General features: G+C 35.1%; 2 protein-coding genes across 2 annotated transcripts in view; both read left to right on the forward strand.

Annotated features, from left to right (window-relative positions):
• The window catches only part of LOC116776581 (uncharacterized), a 30,509-nt gene extending 21,632 nt beyond the window's left edge, over window positions 1-8,877 (forward strand). Inside the window, exons 8-20 of the mRNA XM_032669806.2 lie at window positions 209-344; window positions 867-984; window positions 1,066-1,243; window positions 1,773-1,908; window positions 2,224-2,704; window positions 3,048-3,150; window positions 3,332-3,377; window positions 3,767-3,862; window positions 4,097-4,194; window positions 5,703-5,940; window positions 6,215-6,368; window positions 6,936-7,122; window positions 7,842-8,877. Of these exons, the coding sequence (XP_032525697.2) occupies window positions 209-344; window positions 867-984; window positions 1,066-1,243; window positions 1,773-1,908; window positions 2,224-2,704; window positions 3,048-3,150; window positions 3,332-3,377; window positions 3,767-3,862; window positions 4,097-4,194; window positions 5,703-5,940; window positions 6,215-6,368; window positions 6,936-7,122; window positions 7,842-7,922 (2,052 nt within the window). The 3' untranslated portion in view covers window positions 7,923-8,877. The remainder of the gene's footprint in view (window positions 1-208; window positions 345-866; window positions 985-1,065; window positions 1,244-1,772; window positions 1,909-2,223; window positions 2,705-3,047; window positions 3,151-3,331; window positions 3,378-3,766; window positions 3,863-4,096; window positions 4,195-5,702; window positions 5,941-6,214; window positions 6,369-6,935; window positions 7,123-7,841) is intronic.
• A 3,948-nt stretch (window positions 8,878-12,825) lies between these two features.
• LOC116776640 (putative fatty acyl-CoA reductase CG8306) lies at window positions 12,826-26,375 on the forward strand. Its single transcript, XM_032669879.2, has 12 exons — window positions 12,826-12,961; window positions 22,147-22,368; window positions 22,768-23,019; window positions 23,277-23,422; window positions 23,578-23,687; window positions 23,924-24,007; window positions 24,363-24,471; window positions 24,709-24,825; window positions 24,972-25,091; window positions 25,609-25,768; window positions 25,897-25,994; window positions 26,202-26,375. The coding sequence occupies exons 2-12, from the start codon at window positions 22,174-22,176 to the stop codon at window positions 26,338-26,340; spliced, it is 1,530 nt and encodes a 509-aa protein (XP_032525770.2). The 5' UTR covers window positions 12,826-12,961; window positions 22,147-22,173; the 3' UTR covers window positions 26,341-26,375.
• The last annotated feature ends 134 nt before the right edge of the window (window positions 26,376-26,509 follow it).

The following is a 26,509-nucleotide window of genomic DNA, read 5'->3' on the forward strand; positions in this document are numbered from 1 at the left end:
GCGTGCAGCAGACAAGTCAGAGTGGGTAACCCTGTACGAGAGACAGCATCAGATCGGATCATCAGATCTCATACTTAATCACGATGAAGCTTCTAGAGGGTCATCATTGGCTGGTTTAATCAATTGAACTTCCTTATACGCATGTATGTATTTAAGTCGTAGTTATTTCTTATGTGGAATGTTGAAAGACCTTTTTTGAAACCTCCAGGCATCGAACCCGGGCCAGTTCGAGTCCGACTGCACTGAGAGCTGGTGGCAGAGAGGAGTAGCCGAGAACAGCGTCCATTACAGTGGGAGAGTCGGCATCAACACCGACCGGCCGGACGAGGCCTGTGTTATCAATGGTGGGTGTACTGTTTGAGGGCTCAGGATATATTGGTACTTGGTGGTTTGGATGCCTTAAAGCGTCAGGGCAATTTATCGGTTTGGATATGTCCCGTGTATAGAGCGCGATTTAGACCCGTGTCAATTATGGGAAATCATTTCTATTGGAGGTCAAGATATTCTGGGTGTGATCCTTTTAAAGTGACTGGTTTATAAGATTAGTTTAGTTATATTATAAACACGCGGCTGTCATATAAAAGTACATTCGGTAGATTTTTAGTGCGACCCAAAAAAACATTAAAAAATATAGATTTCCTATCAAAAAGTTTGTATAATATGAAGCGTTGTTGGATACTTGAAAAATAATGTAGAATTAATAACCGAAGGGACTAGACACGTTAGTTTAAAGCGGGTATAGCGAGGTACTGTACCCAGTTCGAACCCACTCAATACATTTTTCATTATATATTATTTATCTCGTATTTCTAATACAACGTAATGCTGTATATAATGTGTGTGTGTGTGTGTGTGTGTGTTACCAGGAAACCTTAAAGTGATGGGACACATAGTACATCCGTCCGACGCCAGAGCTAAACACGACATTGAAGAGTTGGACACGGCGCAGCAACTGAGGAACGTGCAGAGCATACGAGTTGTTAAGTGAGTTACACGCTATGTATAGGGTGATCAGTTTATGTTTACTCAACATCCTGTATATGTAAAACGTCGTCTCACCCCTAGATTCCACTACGACCCGTCGTTCGCCCACCACACGGGCCTGGCGGGTCACGCAACGGTCCCCGACACGGGAGTGCTGGCCCAGGAGGTGAGGGAGGTCATCCCGGACGCTGTCAAGGAGGCCGGTGACGTCACCCTCGCTAACGGGGACAGGATACGGAAGTTCCTCGTCGTGAACAAGGTGACAAACACACATACATAACCGCAAATACTATTGACAACTTACTTTTGGTGGTCTCCAACAGGGTGGGGAAGAAAACTTCTCTTATATACACATAACATTTATTAAATGAGAAATATTGACTTAATACATAAATAAATTTTCAAAGGCGCGACAGCTCAGTCAGCAAAGCGACTGAAATCAGATACAACACGTTCCAACAGTTGCAGGTTCAAATCCTGGCTGACTAATAATCTATTTGAGTTCGTTTTTAATATTTTTTTTATAGAAACCTATACGTCTAGTATACTTAGTGAGCGTGTTTTACATCTAGATGTCGCTAGTGGCTGTGGAAGGGCTTCGTCACCTGTTTTTGTGGTCATTGTACGAACGACAACACTATGACGAGAAATATGTACCATAATCATTACTATAGTTGTATATAAATACATTACATACTAGTTTCAATTGTAACGAATAAAAAAAAAATGCTTACCGAAAATTTTAACAGTGTATGTGTGTTTTGTTACAATCTGTTTGTCTCCCCAAGGATCGCATCTTCATGGAAAATCTTGGAGCAGTGAAGGAGCTGTGCAAGGTGACAGGAAACCTGGAGACGAGGATCGACCAGCTGGAGAGACTCACCAGGAGGCGGACCACCAGACATGACAGCGCCATCAGTAACGGTCGGATCATCTGTAGCATATAAACAATTAAATACAGCGCCATCTGTTATTCGACAACAGAGTCATTTGAAAGTTATTGTAACAATTTATTTAAACAGTAGCGCCATCTGTTATCCAGGAAGATAATTATATGGACGTGAATTTTAACTATTCAAAGCGGCTCTATCTTGTATCAAAGATCACATTATTAAAATAAATTTATAATATTGAAACTAAAGTAATTTTCATTAGGAACTTAAAGAACAAGGAGTTTGAACGTCAAAGGTCAAGGGGACAAACAAACATACATATTGATTTAAAACCTTTTTGTTACAGATTCGCGAGTGTCGATCACATCTTCGAGGTCCTTCTACAGTGATGGGAACATCTCTATCGATCAGATAAGAGACATCGCCCGCAGCATCCGCAGACACGAGTGTTGCCACAAACTCAGTCACAAATCCCCAAAATTCACCCGAAAACAGTGCAAAAACTGTCATACGAATTACACGAAATATGGGAAATATTACAACTACAATAAGACATGCATCAAGAATAAAGAAATGAAGGACAGTGAACATCCGTATCCGGATTATGTTAATAGTGCGGAACAGAAGTCACCGGAAGATAATTATACGGTAACAAAAAAGAAGGACTCATGTCTGTGGTTGCGGGACGACGAGAGCTATCAACATGGCAACACTAAACTGCCGTTCTGCTGCAGGAGGAAGTACAGATACGGCGGCAGCGGGGAGCTAATATCAAATAAATTCCTGCAAATCGTTATCACTATACTGATATTCGTCATGGCTATCTGGTGAGTCCATCATATGTGGGAATTAATTTTCATATACTTCACTTAAACGACAGTAGATGGCGCTACTTGTAATGATTTTATTTTTATTTATTTCGTTTTCATGATAATAGATGGCGCTTTTCACGAAAATACTTTGCTCTTAATATTTTGAACATAAACCACATGGTTTACAAAAGTACTTAATAGATGGCAGTGGTGTATTGAAAATAATTTCCAGTTACTTCCATATAGTTCTGTTCGGTTTGCTTGAATATAATATAATTAGTTCTTCCGATAAATAACAGATGGCGTGTGTAAGTAATAATATTCCCGTAATTAATTTCGTTACCAACTCGTTCCTCAGCTTAGTTGCGATGTCAGCGCTGTACTTCCGGGAGCACCGCGAGCTGGTGTCGCTGAGGGAGAGGCGGGTGACGCCGCGGACAGCGAAACATAACACTATACAGGTTAGGAGTTATACAAGAAAATATCATACATACATACATGGCATAATATATATACAGAGTTACTTAAATATGGAGATGCAAAATATTTTGAAAGGATTTTCATAATAGTAAATACTAGTTAAATTAATCAGCTCGTCTCACTGCTATAATAACTTAACGTTTTATATAATTCCGTTTCCAGAATCTTAAAATATCACAGCACATGGTGGTCAAGAAAACGGCAAAAGGTTTGTGTGTGAACATACATATATGAGAAAAAATATATTCACCTAAGATTTTTCTTATGCAAAGCAACATCTGTATCTTAATTTGGATGGGTGACCGAAATTTTTCCTAAAAAATTTTATTAATATAAACCAGTTTTCTCAGACGCAAGTACTAATAGAATAAATCTACTGCTATAAGCATTTCACTTTTAACTGACCGTTTCCAACTGTCGTTATTGAAGTAAATAGCAAAAACCAGCATTTTAAATATATACAGCGCCATCTGCCGGGATGATTTGTGAATCTAAACCGTCTGAGGCGGAACACAGATCCATACAAATAAATAATTTAAATTCCAGCCGTTTTTAGTTTACATATATATATAAATAATGTATTTTTTATGATAACAGAGAAAGCCCCATACAAAGTGTCTCCGCAGTACGTGACGTCATCACCGGAGCCTCCGACGACCCACACGACAAGGAACTACGTGAAGACATTGAGTGGTGTGTGATACAAACGATGGCTGGACCCGTTTAGATACAACTTTTAAAACAGAAAACATAAAATCATGTCTACATTTAGAATTAAACATATAATTTTGATAATAAAACAAATAAAACATCTCATTTAAATTGAAACTTATACCAGTTATAAACATTATTGGTATTTTTTAATTTTACTGAGGTGTTGTCGGTTCCAGAACTCGTCAGTTAACCTCCAGGTGTAATTTTTTGCAGCTCCTGTAGATGCTCCGTCCTTGTTTCGCTCAGCGGCCACCATCGGAGCTGGCTGCGGGTCCTCGAGCACTGACAATGAGCTGGATTCTGGTTGTCAGGTTGGTATAAATATATTTTGGATAAATCTACAAGAGCCATCGGAGCTCCACACCTGAGAGTTTCCAAGAGATACATCCTGGGGAAGTCCCGTGATGACGTCGTTACATCGCTCCCAAAAGGCAAATATACCTCAAAGCTAGAGTCAAGGCTTCAATTCCACAAGAGTTTATGATAGGAGCGCAAAGTCACAGAGTAGGGTTAGGATCAAGTAGGAAGGTCCAAGATACGGATATATTGAAGTCTTTTATTCGGCAAGACGAGAATGATAAATATAAGATCGATGCAATAAGTTTAGAAATGCAGAACGAGTGGTTACACATAGGAGATTTTTGCATCCCATTAGCACTAAAATGGCGCACCTTAATCCATGATTGGTCGCCAGCATTGCTAAAATTCTATCTCAATGCGTTCCAGATGACTCTCCCAGATCAGAGTAATTTAGTGTGATGGGGTAAAGGTACTGAAAAGACTTGCTATATCTGTGGGAAGGCAGTTGGATCTGCTAGGTACTTGTTAGTGGGATGTAAGGTACTCCTGGATAGCGGTCAATACTCGCGTCGTCACGATAGGGTTCTGGAAATCAAACGTGAAGCGGTTAGTCTTTCGGTAGCCAGAGCGCAAAAGGAAATAACCACAAACGAGCGATCAGTAGGTTTTGTGAGGGAGGGCATTAGGACTATAAAAACAAATGTCAAGCCTTACTCCATCCTTAAAGCGGCTACGGATTGGACTATAATGATGGATACGTGTGAAAAACAACACAAAATCCCCGAGGATATTTGTGCGTCGGCCTCCAGACCAGACATATTTATGTATTCGCGAATCTTAAAGCGCGTTGTGATGATAGAGCTGAAGGTTCCTTGGGAAACCAACATCCCCAAAGACCATATCATCAAGGTCAACAAGTATTAATTTTTACGCGGTAAAAGTGTTAGCGAGAGACATAACAGCAAAATCTCTCTACAACTTACTAAAAGACTTGGCCTGTCCAGAACTAACATGAATTCATTCTTGGAAAGTACTTCGAAGGCAGCCCTAGTAGGTTCTTTTCAAATTTGGTTAGGTAGGGAGAGGAGCTTGGACGGTGGAGGTGAGCGTTTAACCAGCGTTAGTTAGGGTTTTTAAATCCACACCTGGGTCGCAAGTCCCAGGCGCTGTTGAAGCTCCTCTCAGTGCATCATGGACCCGGCACCCGCCCGTGAATCCATGGAATGCTGAGTGATTTCGTCTCTTACATACATACGCTACTTCATTTTTAAGTCGCATGTGTTTTTTTATATTCGCCGAATAGGACACTCAAACAAGAAAGTGTTCAGGTTTATCGTGACGAACAAACATACACTGTGACGTTTATAATTATATGTTATTTTCCACGCAAACTACACAAGGACATAGAAGTAATGTCACAACGGATGTTACACACCCTGGTAAGATGATATATACATAGATATATATACATATATATATATGTATGGTCTGATTTTTATATATATATTTTTATTTCCAGTCGTCATGCTCGGACCCGTCCCAGGTGTTCAACAGCCAGCCCCTGGAGAGCATCAGGGCCGACGAGGAGGAGAAACAGAACGACACACAGACGGAGAGAAAGATCCTCACGCCGGTGATGACGGAGAACAACTACCTGGAGAAGAACGAGAGCAGAGTGAGGCGCGCCGCGGACAGCGACGAGGCGCCCAGGAGCCAGGAGGAGATGGCGCTGGAGGGGGACGGCGAGGGGGGAGGGGGTGAGTGGAGGGGGTGGTGATGGCTAGTTCTTTAACTTCTATATCCGCAGCGTGTTCGTGTTGCGGATGGTCTTCTTGTAATGATCTGTTGTTGATACATACGTAGCGTCCACCCGTCTCCGCGATATGTGTGCGGATGTTTGTTACAGGTTGTTATTAAAACCTGTGGACGGGTTCCCCTGGAGCGCTTCGGTGATGTCGGCCGCGTATCGGAATATGACACAGATAATGTTTTCCAGCGCGTTTGTGTATCAAAGCGTATATTCTGTCACAGAATGCGACACGCTCACCCTGGGTGTCGTGAGCAAGAGCTACACCAACGCGAGCGTGTTCAGCGAGCGCGTGTGTGTCCGCGTGCTACGGAATTATACGTACACGCTGCCGGTGTCCGCCTGCCTGCACCAGAAATACCTGGACGTGGTCTTCAGGTGAGTGGCGGGAGGTTCAGCAGCTCCCTGGTAGGGACTTAAACTATATAAAGCAGAAACTGTGGTACTTATAAAGAGTTTAGGTTACTACTTAAATTGATAATCTGTTGAAGACATTGAATATTACTCGATACACTATTAGTTCATGCGCGTAGTGCTGATGCCGTATAGAGAAAGGGAAACCAGGCTCAGTGGCGTTACGCGTTACGCGTTACGTTACGAAGCGGCTTACCCTAGCATAAGAAGTTACACTTCAATAATTTAACGGACAGTTCATTGTCGCCAGTTGAACAATTAACTATCGTTTACTCTAAATTTTATAAATCAATATATTTAATCTTAAATACTTACATTCTGAGAGTATTCAGTTAAATGAAACTAAAATTTTTCAGATTACTACCCGTTTTTTTATTATTTTAAACTACCTACATACTCCCGACGTTTCGCTTACTCCGCAGCAAGCGTGACCGCGGGCGGGCGGGATGTGAACGCCTGTCAGTTGGTCTCTCCGCTGATGTTCTTATTTCTGAATTCAATTTCAACCGACCTCATCCAAACTCCTTCCAGATCATCCAAGCTGAGGGAGGTCCGTCTGTGCGACCTTCAGTGCAAATCCGAGTCCATGAAGACCTGCCAGGTGGAGCGCGAGTCCTCAAAACCTATACCGGCTGGTGATATCTGGACAGCCAGGGTCGGACTCCGCTGCAGACTCGACCGCTGGATGAAGATAAGGGCTGGATTCGTCCCTCTCAAGGTGATAATATACTATTTATGTTTTGCTTACAGAGACGGGACGAGAGGAGCTTCAACAGCGCCTGGGACCTGCAACCCAGCTCACTTCACAACTACACCGATTGTATCGATAACTTACAGCACATATCCTTCTCTGATATCTGAGCTGCTATTTTTCGTAGGGTTTCACCAAAATCAGTTCAGTACACCTCACACGGGCAGACAACAAACATACAAACAGCAGATTATTTTTAAGGTTCATGAAAAGATACATAGAAGTGCTGTGTCTTGTTTGATATCATGTCATAATTCAACGGCTTGACCGATTTTGATATGATCTATTTCGGGGGGTAGATGTGACTTTGGAGATGAACATATTTATTTTCTATATATAACATATATTTTTTTAATCTATAATTAATATAATATCAATATTTTGTATTTAAAAAAAAAAAAATATATATATATATATATATATATATATATATATATATGTGTGTGTGTGTGTGTGTGTGTGTGTGTGTGTGTGTGTATAGCATACATGTAGTAAGAGTATCCCAGCCACAAAGCTCAGTCCCTGGCAGTAGCCCACATCGGGGTCCAACAGGGAGTACGCCTTCAGAATATTGTACAAGGCCAGCTGACCTGGACCCAGGGCTGATGCGAAGTAGGAATGCTTTGGGAACGTCCCGCCTGATGGTGCAGATCAGATAACCAATAATCCCCCGTGCCTGTCCCCAGGACCTGTGCTACCTGAACCCCGAGGACAAGATCCCATTCGTCGAGTTCAACATACACATATACAGGGACTGCAGGAACTGACCGCCGGTGTACAGATAATATATTTAGTTGAATTTAAAATCGTCCGTCCGTTATCATTTATTCCAACATAGCTTTAACTATTATAGATGATATATTTTTTTAAACCGCGTCATCTGTTCGGTGGTAGCCATTTTGTTTTTTTTTTTTTTTTATTATATTCAGTCAAAGGCATCGGTTGAAAGTATAGAGAAATGTTTTTTTTTTATGAACCGTTCTTATCTGCACACTGGTCTGTGCGCTGACCACGAGTGTCAGTGTCAGACTCGTTTCGGATAGTTAGTGCTGTATGTACTGATTGTGACGAATGGTAAGCGTGTCGTAAAAATATATTAAACTGAATTTATTGTTATAATCTGATACACGTTAAAATTTTTCATTTGACATTATGTGTGTATGTGTGTATGTGTGTATGTATGTCTCTGTTTGGAAGCTGTATTTTCTACAAAACTATCATCAGCCTACATTCCATGCCAGTACTTAATTCACATATCTCGCACGATAATTCAATTTATTACTAACGTATATAAAAAAATTTAATAAAATATAATTTTTTCTTTAACATTAAGATAAGTTTTTTTAATATAATTAATATATAGTTTTAATGTAATGTAATAATTTAAATATTTTTTCCTATTTGAATCTCACGGATAGACGGTCTTCGATAGATTGTTATAAAAAAAAAATATCTTTTAAATTTAATTAGATTTTAAAACATCACATTATAATAAGTTAAGTATATTTTATTTTTTTGTAGATATAATTTCTTGCCATATTCATTATTTTTTTTTTTCATATATTTTTATTTTTTTTATTATTAATTATATTTTTTTTAAACAAATGTATTTTTTTTAGTATACAAGACGCCGTATTCTGTTATCTCTGAGTTTTTAGTTGTATCTAGTTGATATTAGATAATAATCTGTAGTACTAAGAAATAAATATAATTGTAGAAAATGTATTTTGGTTTTATTTCCCGTTACACTAGTTTCTTCCCGCGGATGTTCTCAAGTTGTTTCAAGCTGTTCGCTATCAAGAGATCCTCTCTGCCTATTGGTAGATATTTTAAATTAGTTTTCGTTAATTTTGTATTAATTTTAATTTCATATAAAAATTAAAGTTGTGGTGGTGGCCTGGAGGTTAAAAGGCCCGCCTCTCATACATGCGGGCGCGGGTTCGAAAGCTGGCAAGTACCAATGTGATCTTTTCCAAATCATATGTACTTTCTGAGAGTATTTGACACCACTGACGGACGGTGAAGGAAAACATCGTGAGGAAACCTGGACTTATGATTATCAAAGTATAAGATTGAAATCGCCAACCCGTCTTGAGCAAGCGTGGTGATTAATGCTCTAACCTTCTCCATGTGAGAAGAGGCCTTTGCTCAGCAGCGGGCTCGCAGGCTGATGATGATGATGAAAAATTATTTATATATAACTTAACGAGTTTTTCAAAGCAATTACTCGCGCGTCTTAAAATAAATATCCTAACGTAATATTATAATGACAGATAACCGTGACCCGGGCGGTTAATAGATTATTAATGGAGTTTGTCTAATGCATAGTTACAGATTAACTATTAGTAAGTAAAATCTTCTAGTGCTTAGTACGAGGCTTACAGTGACTACATCCAACTTATAAAAGTCCATGAACCTGTTATACTTTTTTTCATGCTAATCGTGGCAAACGAGCAGACGGTCTACTTGATAGAAGATTGTCCTGTAGCCATGGACATCTGCAACAAATGGGATGTTGCGGAGGCGTTGGCGACCTTGGTTGTGGGAGAGGGGGAGGACAGGGTGGGGAAAAGAAATGGGAACCAGTTCTCTCACTTATTATTCGAAACGTAGCCATTGAAGACTGCTTCGCGCCGATCCTCTGGGAGAGGGTGGGACTTCCCCGGTCGAGCCAGCCCATGTTAGAGCTGAAGGTCCTTCACCACAGCCAGGCTCCACCTTTGAGAGTTGTACAGGATTTATAGAAATATGAGAAGTTTGAAGGGTGGTCTGGAAAGGAAATGTTTAAAGGACATCAAAATTAATTACACGCCTCAATAAAAACAAATTCTCACGTACAATCCGCCTTTTTGTTTATTTTTTTCTTTATTTCGCTTACTTTAGAGCCGTGATCACACGCGGACGGAACGGAAGATAAATACTTTTACGTACAACACATTAAATTCAAAGACTATTTTTACTTCCGACGGTCATGCCATCTGGTGGTAGGTAGAAACAAAGTCGTAGGTGGCTAACCCTGCGTTATAGTTATAATCTCTTTGAAGTCACCCAAATTATATTTTGAAGAAAATACTTACACAGGCAAACTATTCCCACCCTTTGCTGTGCGCTTGAGAAAGGACGACGTTTGACGTTTTGTCTGGATGCACAACGACAGGATGGAGGCTTACAATACGTCTGGTTGTCCGATTATAGCAAGGACATGCACCATTTAAAGCGTGTAATTATTACATGTACTCTCTAAAGTGTATCCTGTGGAGTTGCGAGAGGCTGGTTTCCTTTCGCCTATACTCTAGGCCGACTAGATTTCTATTAATAAGGTTGTCGTTAGTCTTCTTGCAAGTCTATAAACTGCGTAAAGGCCAGTGTAAAGATATTTTCCCAGCGCCTGCCAAGATGTAACAGCAATATTCCATACACAACCAAACCTGTGCTTTGTATAGAGATATAAGCTGTCTTGCCGTGAAAAACTACCGCACATTGGCAAGGACACCGAGTTTTCTTTCAGTGTCCAGCTTTGGACTCAATGAACTGCCCAAAGTTAAGGTTCAAGGACACCTCAATACCTATTATCTGAAGACGGTCAGATATTCCATGGATATACCCCGAGAAATCAGAGTCAAGGTGAACGGATCTCTTAGGGTCGTGAAAAGCGATTATAGCGTGCTGATAGCGTTGAATGTCACAAGATTATCAGAAAATATATAATATACAGATAACAACAATATTATGTATTTACAACTTATATATTCGTTGAGAAACTTAGCCTGTCAGATCACATAACAAGTGTGTAGGAGAATATAGTTCAGAAAAAAACAATACATAGGAGACAAAATGATCAGCCCTTTATGATTTATATTACGTAATAACAGATAAAAAGGAAGTAATGGAGATACCAGAAAAGAAAGCGTTAGAAAATATGGTTTTATATAGAAAAAATCTTATTATTTTTATTTATATCACGGAACCCAGCTGTGAGTTATATTTTAATCGAATATTTACTACTGTCCAAGTCTTGCTAGACGATAATTTAAACTGGCAACTTTTATAGCAACGATATATTTATATGTATTTTTTTTTTGTGAAAGGTAGCAAACGGGCAGACGGTCTACTTGGTGGGCAGCAATCGCCGCCGCCCATGGACATCCACAACATCTCTGTTGCGGATGCGTTGCCAATCTTGGTTGTTTAGGAATAGGGAGGGGTGGGAACAAGGAAATGTCCGGAAAAGGCGGTAATAGGGAAAGGGCAACCTGCTCTACCACTCATCAGACGAAACGTAGCCATTAAAATTTACTTCACGCCGATCTGTGAGAGGGTGGTACTTCCACGGTCGAGTCAGCCCATGTTCGATCTGCAGTTACGTGACTACAGCTAGGCTCTATCACCTACAGATTATATATATAGCATAATACCGTGATAAATCCCTCTTTAATGCCATTAAATCATTATGAATTGCGGCAGTAATTCTTGTATTGTCACAATAAACAACATAAAATGCAATCAAATAAATTTATAGTTAACTTAAACATAACAATTTAATTCTATGTGAATTAAAAATTATTATACAGACTGACAGTTGAAATTGAATTTGCTCCGCCATATTGCTTTTCATTGACATCAAAATTTGCTGTTATTTTTCTAACGAAATTTGACACGATTTAAATGCTGTTATAGAAAAACCATTTAAAAATATCTCTAGTCTGTTGAATACTGTTACTGTTATGTCTAATGACTAACAGTTTTAAACTCAAACTAACTTTCCCCGTCGGACGGCGAAAGTTTTGTTTATTTAGCGTTCAGTCAAGAGGTTGGAAAAGTAGATTTTATTTTTTTAGTAAAAAAATGAATCAAAAAAATTCTATGGGAAAGCCGATAATTAAAAGTAAACAACTCATGTTATTGAAAAATCATCATCTTATGAAAGAAATATTTTTATACCATATCTTATTCTCATTTGATATATTGTCCAATATAAATCGTATTTTAGTACATAAAAATATTTAAATAAAAACTCTTCTCCGCTCAAATCAATTCTAGGAAATTAAAATTAATGCCTATTAAATCTCATGTGTTTGTAGAAACAAAGGTAATAAATTTTTATTAAAACATATTTTTTTATTAGGTAATACTGTAAATGAGAAAGTTGACTTTTTAAAAATATTTTTAGTACCAACATGTTCTATTTTAAATTTCAGAAACAAAAAAAAAATAATCTATTAATCAAACTCTACTTACATTGAAGAATAACGAAAATATTTTATAACCCAATGTACAACTGTCAAACATTTATAACCTTTTAACCCTTTTATATAAAAAAAATATTATTCCTTATTGATGTATTCAGTTTTATTAGTTAGATCAATTTAAATGTTAAAATATTAATATATGAAAATTAAATATAAACAAACAAGAAATAAAACAAATCATATTTTATGCGCGTTCAATGATTAAAGTAGGAAACGGCAGTTTAAAACATAAGCAAATTATCGTAAATATTAATAAATATTTCAATTGCTATGTGCAATATAAGTACCATTTAAGGAGTGTAGAACCAAAAATATCTTCTCATACATTATACAAGAATATTGCTTGTAATAAAATTAATTTCATTTATTTAAAGATGTATAAAGCCACTAAAATATTATGTTTGAAACGCGCGCAGACGCCATTCGCTAGAACAAATCATTCACTCGCTGAATGATAACTATAAGTTCCATTCAAACTCATTCAGTTGTAGCGTAACTGTCATTGTGGTTTGTTGTGTTGTCTGTTTTTTAACAAATTATTTCGGAATTTTCAAAATGTGAGTATTATTAACTTTTATTAATTACATCAATATAAAGGGTTTTGATATTCAAGCATTAAAATGTTCGCGTGAAATACGACGTAATAGTTTAGAGATCTAGTTACACAGTGGATTAATTATAGCTGAATAAATAGAAGTCACGTATAAAAGCAAAAAGTGAAATTTCAAATAAAGTTGTGCCGTTTGAAAAGTTTTGAATTAAATAGTGCGTGATTGTATTATAATATGAATACGGACAATATTCATATCAAGAGCGCTTTCTTTTTCAAACGTTTTTATATTGACAGCAAAAAATATGTTTAATTAATGTTTGAAACTATAGCTAAAAGTGTGGCTGTAAAATACGTTTTAAGGAACACGGGAACATGTCTAAAGTAAATAAGGAAATTGATGTTTGTATAAGACCTGTTAAGATGACTTGCAACTACAATGGCTAGTTCAAATAAATTAAGCAAACATGTTAAACGAAGTTTCTGGAACCTATTTTATTGAAGAGTTAAATTTTTAATCAGTTGTTAACTGTAATGATAGCGACATTAACATATAAACGACAGTTTTATAGTTATAAATTTTTATTTAATATCTTTTGGATGGGAGTACTTCACTATGACGGTCATTGAAATTTTCACATAAATTTATTCTTACTAAAAGTTTGCATTGACACACTAAATACAAACGGTTTCACGGTTTTCATTCATAAATCTTCACTTGTAGTAAAATCGTAAATTTCACTTCATTTATAGAACAAACGTAAAAAAAATGGTAACGCTCCGTATGTAGTACATATAAGGAAACACTTGTGGTAATTGTACTCTTTATGTTTACTTGTTTAAACGATACACAGACAGTTAAATTTTAGTAGGTATTTAGTTTTATAGCGAACGCATACTTAGGCTAATTTAATTACGGTAAAACTACCGCCATATAAGATTACACAGACTGTTAAGTAGTTTTAAGTATAAGATCGCAGTTAAATTTTAACTTAACTATTAGTTATACCTTATATTTTACTGGAAATATTCTGTGTAATTAGTCTTTTAAATGTTGAAGTTAGCAATACTTTACTTTGTTTTAGAAGTCGAAATTTATTTGCATATGAAAACTACGTTTAGTAACGTTGACGTAAAAAACCAACAGGTTTCATATTTTCTATTTTGACGATAAATAATTAAAAACGTCGAGACTATTGGTGTGTAGGTTTGAGCTCGTACTAAGCATATAGAAGCCGAATTTGATAACATTGTATTATTTTAATATAATTAATATGCATAAAAATAAGCATAGTTTGGTAAAAAAACTATATTCATACAACATAATAATTTTATATTTAAAACGTAAATCTTAGGATTTTATGGTACGCTATCTTGTTTATGGGAGAGACTAAGGTCACTGACCTTAGAGCTATGAATGAGCAAGGCTTGATTCCGTTTATGTAACCTGTGACGCGCAGTAACAAGCTGTAACCCGCGACTTCGTCTGTATTGGACGTTATATTAACAACGTTATAGTATGTTGCTTAAACAATGATCTTAGCGGTCATAAAAATATATGTTAGTCAAATCTTTACTATCTTTATATTAATCGAGGACGTCTCAGTACATGTATATACTCGTACAGGATACGAGCGTGTCCTAAATATGACCTGTTGTATATAGCTGTGGCGTATACAGGGGTTCTGACGTGACGGGAACACGACTACACACCCTTTATATATATGGGGTTTTCCAATAGGGACGCTTGAACTTTGACAGCTGATTGCGGCCATGTTGTTTGAGTTACAGCTGTCAAATGCAGTGTGTTATATTCATTCCGTCCTCCCAAACCACCATGGCAGGTTACAGTGTCGAGCAGCACGTGCAAATCATAAAATTGTTTTAAGAAAATGGGTCTTCAGTTCGAGCAACGTTCCGCGCACTTCGCCCGTTTTACGGTCGCGATGATCGTCCTGCCGAGTCGACTATCCGTCGATTGGTGGACAAATTCGAGTCAACCGGGTCAGTTAACAATCAGCCGGTTCCCGTGCGTCAACGTAACGCGAGATCTGCCGAGAATATCGCCGCTGTGCGCGACAGTGTCCTCGAAAACCCGCGGCAGTCAATTCCGCGTCGCGCACAGGAACTCGGCCTTTCGCAGACGACAACTTGGCGAATTTTGCGTTGTGACTTGAGCCTGCACCCGTACAAGATCCAGCTGACCCAAGAGCTCAAGGTTAATGACCATAGACAGCGCCGTGTGTTCGCTGACTGGGCATTAGAGCAGTTGGAAGTTGACGCCGATTTTGGCAAAAAAATCATCTTCAGCGACGAGGCGCATTTTTGGATGAATGGCTATGTCAACAAGCAAAATTGCCGTATTTGGGACGAGACCAATCCACACGAGGTTCACCAAGTGGCAATGCACCCGCAGAAAGTGACTGTTTGGTGCGGATTTTGGGCCGGAGGCGTGATTGGTCCGTATTTTTTCGAAAACGATAATGGTGTGGCCGTCACCGTCAATGGTGAGCGATACCGGTCGATGATAACCAACTTCTTTTGGCCTGAAATCGAGAATATGGATCTGGACAACATGTGGTTTCAACAGGACGGCGCTACGTGCCACACAGCACACGCTACGATGGAAGTTCTGCACGAGCAATTTCTGGACATGGTCATCTCGCGCGGAGGCGACGTGAACTGGCCACCGAGATCTTGCGATTTGACCCCGCTGGACTTTTTCTTGTGGGGTTTTCTTAAGTCGCAGGTCTATGCCAACAAGCCGCAAACCACCGATGCCCTCAAAGTCAACATACGCCACGCCATCGATCAAATACAGCCCGATTTGTGCGCCAGAGTCATCGAAAATTGGACCTTTCGTGTGCACGCCACCAACCGAAGCCGTGGCGGTCATTTGAATGATGTCATATTCCATACATAATGGGGTCGATAGACCTTCCAAATAAAAAAAAAATTTCGCAAATATCTTTCCTACATGTATTTTTTTTTGCATTTCAAAGATCAAGCGCCCTTAATGGAAAACCCTATATCATACATTAGATTTACAACGTAAACATGATTTTCTTTATGGTATCTTGTTCTGGTATGTATATAAAGAGGTTATATAACTAGCACAACTCTTGTAGTAATGGACAAACACTTAAATCGTTAGTTTTGAACTATTTGATAAGTTTATTTATAGAACAAAAGAGACTGAATGTTTGTTAGTCTATAGCAATATCTATAGAATAAAAATATAATATAGCATATTTAAAATAACACATAAATAATATTCTCGGATATACTCAAGGTTATGAAATTTTCATCCCGTCTGTCCGTGGTCACGGTTGCTGTTAAAAAACCGAAACGTTGAGATCATGTAGATAAAAAATAACAAAAAACTCGCAGTATACGAATTAGTATTACTCGCATACTTGTATGAAAACTCGCGATAGTCTTGGATATAATTTAAATTATATATCGGATTTATTACAAATTCATTGTTTTAAAGACAGGACGCCAGCCTCGCTGACGTCACTAATGTCAGCCTCGCTGACGTCACTAATGTCACTCGTTTCAGTACGTTCCAGATATTTCAAAATGAAACTTCAATTCTTGTAAATGTTCTTGTATTTCTCGAAGGTTCTTCATAGTCACATTCTTTATGATCCGCACTCGCTGAACTCTGCAGTCCGCTGTCGTGCGTCCAGCCGTCATATTTATACCAGAACTCAAACATAGTTCTATTCTCTTTGATTTCGTTTTACTTTTAACAATAGTAACAACGACCAATAAGTTGTTATAGTAATTGATGCCAGTTATTTTCATGTTGCATCCGTCATTGAAGCTGCTTGCGCCGATATATATACGGCTTAAAAGCATATTAAAGAAAATCGAAAAGACTTCCATTGGAACAGGCTACCGTTGGGATAACGTGCCAGTCCCATTTACAACTGAACTATCGGCTCCTTAATAAAACAATAAAAAAAATGTTGATATATTTTTCTTATTATATGAAAATCATTCAAACGGTTCATTAAAACACACACAGCTTGTTTAAAAGGAATTTTTGGGTTCAGACAAACAATACTATATATATATATATTTGGATTTGATTTTCATTTTACCTTAACGGAAAGAGAGAGTTCAGTGTCATAGAGACAACCGCTTCAAATGCGGTAGAATCAATTTCATTTTCATAGAATAATTGAACTTAGGAATGTGATGTAATGGCTTATAGGTATTCTAGACATTAGACTTATCATTGTAATGGGAACAGAGTCATATATATATATATATATATATATATATATATATATATATATATATAATCCATATATATATATATATATATATATATGGATTTCTGGACAGAAGCGGGTTATAGAAGAAATTCTAATAAAAATTTAGCTTCGTCACTAAATACAAAGCGTATAACGTTTAATCTGTTAACGCTCCGTATGTAGTCAGGGTGCGAACTTAGAGTAAGTTTTGTGCGAGCTTTTTGAACAGCTGTTTGATACTGCTATCAGCGTTTATTACGATGTGCTCAGATGAACTAATTCTAAACTATTAAACTATTAAAAATTTCATATATTCTTATTAATATTTAAATTAGAAATCATTTTCCTAATGTTAAAAAAGGCAAGACTTAGACTAGATGGTAAAAGAATGTATCGTATAGTGAAATAAATGTGCGTGTTTGTGGGTTTCAAAAGTGTTTGTTAAAAATGAAATAATGTTCTATATAACTTGCTGAAAAGGCGAAGGAAGACATCGTGAGGAAACGTGGATTTATAATTTCAAATTATAAGATTGAAATCGCCAATCCACTTTGAGCAAACGTGGTGATTAATGCTCTAACCTTCTCCATGTGAGAAGAGGCCTTTGCTCAGCAGCGGGCTCCGACAGGCTGATGATGTCGATATTAAGCTAGATATAGATGAGTGGGGAAAAATAAAGAAAATATAAAACAAGGTAAAACACGCATTCAAAGTAAAAAGTATTTTAGGGTGACTTTTATTATAATTCCTAGCAATTTTGTATCTTTGAAATGATATTCGTATATATTTTATTACTGAAATATAGAAAAAATACAAAAAAAAACAAAAAAAAAATTTTTTATATAAAAATATATACGCGTAAATACATTTTTTTTTATAACAGAAAAAAGCAATGAGACAAAGGCTTAGTTTTCTCTCATTGTGTTTTATGACAAAACGATCTTTCTTTATTGATAATAAAATATTATACTATTTTTTTATTTTTAATATGAAAATTGATATTTTTATTACAAACAATAAAATTTCGTGTAACCGACATTATATTTAATAAATATCTTATGAACCACAAATATAATATACGTCACAAAAGTAATATTTTACTTTTCATTTCAACTCTTTAGGTTATTCGGCGAAAGAGTTCTGAACTTTGAACTCTATCGTCTGTAAAAGATTACATTCAGAAAAGTTTAAATACATATTTTATATATGAAAATAACTTTAACTGAGACGAAACCTCTCAGCATTCCATGGATTCACGTGCGGGTGCCGGGTCCATGATGCAGGGAGAGGAGCTTCAACAGTGCCTGGGACTTGCGACCCAGCTGTAGGTTTAAGGGGGCCATCTAACGCGTTAAACGCTCACCTCGACCTAATAATATAATATAGAAAGCGGACGAAATATATGAAAGAATAATTTAAATTTATAAACTAAATAAAACTTTATTCTTATATAAGTTTCTGTCCGATACTTTATCCGCGTGGACGAAGGAATTTGGTTTAGAGAGAAATGTATAATTTTAAAATAATGGAACAGGTTACCAACTGTCAGCGACATCTATATTGTGTTATGTGTAACTAAATTCAATTCCGGGATAAATTATATCCTATCTCTTACCCTGGTGTCTGAACTACATTATTGAAAAAATTCATCGAAATCGTTAAAGTATTTTTTGCGTAAAATAACAACAAACACCCATACATGCTCGCAAACTTTTGATTTTATTTTTTTTTCATAATGTATATATTAAGTGTAATCTATATATCGAACTAAATTTAAAAACTAATATTACGTAATAAGATGTATTTAAAATAAAATACAGCTGTGTAAATAAATTTATATATGTATCAAACCATAATAAAAAAAATATGAATATTATAAATAAATTAATATAAAACAAGTGCGTATTTCAGCTAATCTTATGACGCTCCCGCTGTTTACTTCGCTGCATAGCAATTAGTAAGAATACCGACTCACTCTTCTCTCTCCCACTTTCTACATTTGTGTATCCTTCCTTCTCTCTCCCACAGCGTAAGTCATTTAACGCAACCTTGTTGGTAGTGGCATAAGAAGTTTCGTATGAAAAAATAATCGATAAATCATTCAGACATTAATTATATTCCGTAATATAAACCTACCTTAACGAATGGAAAGATACGTTTAAGATTTCGTCGTCTAAAAAATTTTCCACCAGTTTTAATATATTGTATAATAGAGATCGCTTGAGCCTAGCTTTATTTTGCTTAATGTGAGAGTATATATATGTAAAGTTCACAATGAAATTTAAATAAAAACAAGTTTTACGGGTATTACTACGTTTTTTTATTATTTTACAACTACCCTCCCGACGTTTCGGTAAGGCAGCAACCGTGATCGCGGGGGACGAGATGTGAAAAAAAGTTGGGATTATGTAGTTTTGAAGTTTTGAAGGAACAGAGCCCGCAATCAAAATATTTCAGGTTTCATTATATATTTTCTATGTACTATTGAATTTTATTACAAAAAGTTTTTATAATTATGTCAGCTATCACTTATTTCATTATCGGCAAGCACAGTACTTTAAACGTGCAGCTTTCTTGATATTTCGTTTGATTAAAACCTCTTTTATTAATAAAGAGGTTTCATTTGGCTGGTTCCGTTTTTGGTGAATATTTCAAAGATTTTAATATAATTCAAGATTTTATAATAAAAAAAAAATGCTTCTTATTATTGTCAGTTAGTTTGAGCACTCATTACAAAATCATTTGGGAAAATTTTGCGAATTTTACATACATAAAAAAAATCTATAATGTGTTATTAAGTCTAACTAACAAAAAAATCTGGACCTTGAAACGACAATAAAACCTCCTCTGTGTTTACCTTTGCGGTGTAAAAAGTCCGAATACACGAGGTCGTTGACTTAAATGTCAATTTAATTATCACATAGATGAATTTTAAACTGTCAAATGAGTTCTTAAACAAATTTCGTATTCAAATTTTTCTCTTTCAAAAAATAATAATAACAGTAATAATTAAATAAACGTCTATATTGCATTCGACAAACTCCTTCGTGTTTCCTCCGCATAGTACTCAGTATTTTTCCGACAAATAAAAACGTTGACATTGAAAAAATATTCCGTGACTCCAGTGCGAATGAAGCCGTAGCATAAAAAAAGAGATTTGTTTTTTTAATTTCTTCCAAATTCAAAATAAAATCGGAGTTTCTGATTTCAATAGCCAGGAAAATTTTTTTTTTTTACTCCGATCTTACCTATATTATTTAATTTGGTCTATAAGATACGACCAACATATGTATATATTTTTTAAAGGAGATATTGTTTAGATTTTTTTCTTTATTTTTGATAGTGTGTTCGTCAATATATTGCTTTATAACAGTATAAAGGAACATCCCACAGAAAAAACTAATTGCTGACAGAATGCAACCATAACCTCGGCATGAGGCCAGGGCCAGTAATAAAATATAAACACATTACTTTAACTATATTTGGACATTTACTATGAGTTTCAGGACGTAATTTCAAAAATACAGATTAAATATTAACAGCTTACAAATAGCATTATTAAAAGATTATTGTATTTATAATCTACAAATTAGATCAGATTGGGATCGAATATTAAAAGACTAGCATAGAATCATGCTTGTTAGTGATAATAAAAAAAATGTATATTTTTGTTTACCTGGTTACAAGATTTAAATTAGTTTGTTAGGGTTCCGTATTAAATAGGACTTTATTGCAAATATTGCTGTTATTGAGACAGTAGATCTATAACCGTAAATTATTATAGTCTGTTGAAATTTACACAGACTATATTCCTGTTGCAGCTATAGCAACATACATACATATATATATAATATATATATGTGTGTATATATGTATCGGTCGTTTGATTTAAAAATCACGTAATAATGGAGATGAAAATATTCCAAATCGTGTAAGAAACATTCTATGATAAAACTACAAAACTGAATTATAATTTATTCGTAATTATGGTGAAAAGCGAAGAAACGACGACATTTTAAATTATACGTATTAAGATATTTCATCCAAAACCTTAATTTATAACGTTCGTTTACATAATTATGCAGAAATATATTTTTTATTAGCTGTTTGCTTCTATAAGAAGTGGGTCGAATAACTTAGTTACATAACTATGTTGATGTTATGAATTTCCGATTTTTAGACTTGTAGTTTTTTTATCCTGTATATATTAAAATTATATAGGGGGATTTTAAATTTTCATTCATAAACTAATGTTTATACTTCGTAAAGATTTATATATTGAATAATTGTGAAACGCGTAATATCCTAGTAAACTGTTGTTTTAGTGGCATAATAGCAGAGTTGTTACGGAACTATTATATGTTATGTTGTTCGGGATAACGATAAAAGAGGCACTTAAACCGTATGGTAATTATTTATACCCACATACGAATTTAACTGATATTCGTATTCGCAGTATACAAAATTTGTTGCGAATTAGTAAGCCTTGTTATAAATGAAACTGTAAAAAAACAGACATTGTTCATTTGAGATATTGTTTTTCCTTAAATCATGTCTGCTCTTAATAAGTGTGTATTGTGTTTGTCGGATAACAATGAACCTTGGTGATTGAGATTTTTAACATGAATATGTAACTTATATGTAATGTAATTTACTAATAATAAGAAGTAAGAAGTATTTAATAATACAAAGATATAAAAAATGTTAGAATGAAAAATATAAATATACTGCAAAACCATGGCTCTAGTGCTCCATAACACAAATGCATTAAAAAAAAAATTTGAGCGCCAAAACAAACGTCAAACTAAATACGTCATACTAAATAACATTAACTTCTGTTAACTATTATGGAAACTATTATTCTGCTATCTAATCAGAATGTTTGTTGTTTTACGAAACATTGTTTAAGTTATAAAATTTGTTTCAGTATTACAAAATTTTAAATTTATTTAATATGGAGGAATCTCAGATCAAAGCGTTTTACAGTGGAAAAAACTTATTTATAACTGGTGGTACTGGATTCGTTGGTTTGTGTTTGATTGAGAAAATGTTAAGAACGATTCCGGATGTAGGCAAAATATATTTGTTGATGAGACCTAAGAAAGGTAAAGAAATAGCTGATAGACTACAAGAATTTCCTGCAAATCCGGTGAGTGTAACGTAGAAATAAGGTACTAAATATTTTGTTTTTATTGATAGTAATCATGTTAAACAAGAAAAAACAAGCTTAGCCTGATTTGTAAGATAATTATTCATGTAACTCTGAGCCTTGTAATTACATTGTAACATAAAACAACATTTTACTAGTATTGTAATTAATTCTTTGACACGTAATGCAATTATGACGACCTTATATATATAGGACGTAATTTTCCTAAACTTTATTGATTTGTCTGAATTTTACGTCATATTTACATATATGTGTACATTCTTTTGTTACGTTATTAATTATTACTAATATATTCTTTGTTTGATCATACCAAAATGTTCAACAAGTAATTGAAGTAAATTTATAAGTTTCAATATATTACTTGTTCCTACATTTTAGGTGTTTGAGCATCTCCTCCAAAATACATCCAAAGATATATTCAACAAACTTGTACCGATATCCGGAGATGTCGGTGTAGAGAATCTCGGAATCAATGATAATGATCGTCAGATACTTATAGATGAAGTAAATATAGTTATTCATTCAGCTGCAACCCTCGACTTTGAGGAGAACCTACGACCGACGGTCAAGATCAATGTACTCGGAACCAGATATGTTATGGACTTATGCCAGCAAATTAAAAACCTCAAGGTATTTTCTATGACTAATCTATAATTTTGAATCACTCCATGTGTACATAGGAACTATTTATTTAAGAAACTATTATTTTTTTTAGTGCACAAACTAATATGTATAATAATATAACTACAATGATATGGCTGTATGTCTGAGTATATATATATAAACTCAGACACACACACACACACATATATATATATGTGTATGATGAATATACTGTATATTCAAGTAACTCATGTAGTATATATATTTATATGAAACAATTCCAGGTTATGATACATGTGTCATCGGCTTATGTGAACTCGTACTTGAAAGAAGTGGATGAGAAGGTGTACGACCGGCCAGCGGACCCCGAAAATATCATTAATATGGTGAACACACTGACGGATGATGCCTTGAATGATGTGGAGAGGCTGTTAGTATATATGTATATAGACAGACACACACACACATATATATTCTAAGCTCACAGATAATTTCACATACATGACTTATTAATACATCTCATAGTTCCAAACAATGTATACATACTCATTAAGTTTATATTAATAAATTAAACAAATGTTCCAGGATATTAAAAAACCATCCCAATACATACACTTTCACTAAACATTTAGCGGAGCACGAGGTTAAGAAATGTGAGGCGATGTTCCCCATCTCTATAGTGAGACCTACTATGAGTGAGTTATGTTTAAAATATATATATATAAAGTTTATCATACTTGCATAGGGATAATTTTTTATATATGTAAATACCATTTTATATAGAAAAAATAATTCTATATATCTTTGTTTATGAAGAAAAATAAAATTTAGAAATGCCTAATGGATTCCCAAGTAACTATACTATAATATAGTTTATATATATATCAGGATAGTGTTATAGTTTCATCAAAATCCGTTCAATGTTTTTCAGTTGTGGCGGCTCTGAAGGAACCAGTACCCGGTTGGACCTGTTCCAAGGTCGGGCCACAAGGATTCCTAATGGGAGCGGCTAAAGGTAGAGCATTGATGATTATTATGAAGGACACAAGCTAACATGGGAAAAATTATTCTCTAAACAATAAAACTATTGACACAGGCGAGGCATGCATTTTTATATAGATAAAAACAGCCAGTACACATCGCCACAGATTATACTCCAACAGATTGGACTCGCACACTCCTTAACAAAATACTACCTTTACAATAACTGAGCTATCGCCTCTCTACACAAACACACACACACACAAATACAAACACACACACATATATATATATATATATATATAATAATTACAAAACAATCCATATGCGGACATCCATTGAATTAATGCCTTTCTTCATATATAATCTGCTATGACTCATGTTTCCAGGCGTTGTTCGCCGTCTGCCGATAGCAAAGGAGAACATAGCCGACTATATACCCGTGGACATAGTTGTGAACCAACTACTAGCAGCGGGATGGAACGCTGCTAGACAGAAGTAAGAATTTTAACATGACTTCATCTATAGTACAGTATAGAACTTGTAGTATTACATTTTATTACTATAAAATATTATTTGTATATATAAATTATATAATTTTATTTAGTACCAATTATAATTATTAAAATTAATTTTATTATATTTTATAATGTTACAAAAAGTATAAAATTAATTGTCATATAATATTATGATATGATATGATATGATAACATTTCTCTCCATTTTCTTCACCAGTTCCGGTCTCCAAGTGTATCACTGCTCCACATCAACCCAAAATCCATTCCGATGGTCCATCTTAGAGTCTGTTGTAAACAAAATTTTAACTAACTACCCGTTGAAGAGCGCTGTGTGGTATGTACTGTCTTATACTGCATTGATTGCTGTTAAAATCAATTTTTCCTCATAAAATCAGTTCTATGGATCAAAATTTCATCAAAATCGGTGTATACTTTCAGTAATATGTGGTAATTTTATTTATACTGCTATATATGTTCCAGGTATCCACACTTAGCGTTTGTGAGGTCATTATGGTTGTTCCGTCTGTCAGCTATCTTCATTCACTTCTTCCCGGCTGTACTATTGGATATGTTGTTAAGAATCACCGGGGGGAAACCTATGTATGTTACATGTATATATATACACACACACACATATATATAAATATATAGTTGCAATTAATTCTACTGTAATGTTTGACTGAAAACAGTACTCGTATAGGTTTAGTATTTTCTGAGATATGAACAAACAGACAAACATTGAGATATTAGAAAATAATAAGAAAAATTTATATAATGTATATATAATCATATAAGTTATTTTGTCGTATCCATGCTCTTAGTAACAGTTTCACTTGAAAAATTCTAACTGTCAGTTCCGAGTATCTCAGAAAACGCACACGTCAGTGTCAAAGTCATTGTATGTATGAAAAAAATTCACTTTTGGAATTCGTTAAAAATTGCACTGAATTTTCACTTTCGTTATGATTTTTTATAAGAAAAATATTAATTTTCATCTAACATACAATATATATGTTTATATCCAAAAACGCCATGTTTCGACAACAAGAAATAGACAGGAAATCATAATAGTTACATCGAAATCGGACAAGTAATTTATATAAATTTTAATCCCCAGATTATTCCGTCTGCACAAAAACGTTTGGAACTCGCTGAGTCGTCTCGAAGTGTTCATATTCACCGAGTGGAAATTCAATAACCCACGGACGAGGGAGCTGTCAGCGATGATGAACAAAACAGACAGCGAGCTATTTGATATTGATGTCTCTAAAATCTATGTATGTAACATATATATATATATCTCATATCCAAATGAAAAATGTTCAGAGTTACATCAAAATCTGTTCATAGCTAACGTTTACATAGGACAAATACACAAAGGACATAAATAAGTTATATGTTACAGTGGGAAGAGTATTTTGTTAAGTTGCATCTCGGCGTCAGGAGATATCTGAACAAGGAGACAGAGAAGACGTTGGCTGCGGCCAAAACTAAAAATAACATGTAAGTATATGGACTATCAGGCGAGAATAGGATCATCAAAATCGATTCATCCGAGAAAATTTCAACGGAGTATTCTGATAATAATATAATTATGTATGAAATATATTATCTTTTTTGTTCAGACATACGTACATACAAATTTGGTGAGGTTTTAAATTATAAATTGGTTAAAATTTAATTTTTTAATTAAAATATATTTTGTTTCAGCCTATATTATGTGCATATTATCTGGCAAGTGATGATTTTGGGTCTTTTATGGGTCATAATATCATGGGTCACCGGCCTGGGTCTAACCCAGACATCATGGGTTATACCCCCCATATACCTGTTATACAGCATGCTATAAATGTCATATTCTACTAATAAATATTTATTTAATGATGGTGTTTAAATTTTTTTAACCCATATTGTATTATATAAAATTAATAAGAAAATTCCATGACATTAGTTAAAGAATTTCGCGGTACCTATTGCTCGATTCGCGCCAATTTTCCTGTCACATTTTTTTTTATGTG

Source organism: Danaus plexippus, chromosome 30 (assembly GCF_018135715.1).
Source record: "Danaus plexippus chromosome 30, MEX_DaPlex, whole genome shotgun sequence".
Taxonomy (NCBI): domain Eukaryota; kingdom Metazoa; phylum Arthropoda; class Insecta; order Lepidoptera; family Nymphalidae; genus Danaus; species Danaus plexippus.

Coding starts and splice junctions, on each gene's coding strand:
- LOC116776640 (XM_032669879.2), top strand. CDS start 22,174: ATGGAGGAATCTCAGATCAAAGCGTTTTACAGTGGAAAAAACTTATTT. Junction 24,826..24,971: donor CCGTTGAAGAGCGCTGTGTG/GTATGTACTGTC, acceptor TATATGTTCCAG/GTATCCACACTTAGCGTTTG. Junction 25,092..25,608: donor ATCACCGGGGGGAAACCTAT/GTATGTTACATG, acceptor TTTAATCCCCAG/ATTATTCCGTCTGCACAAAA.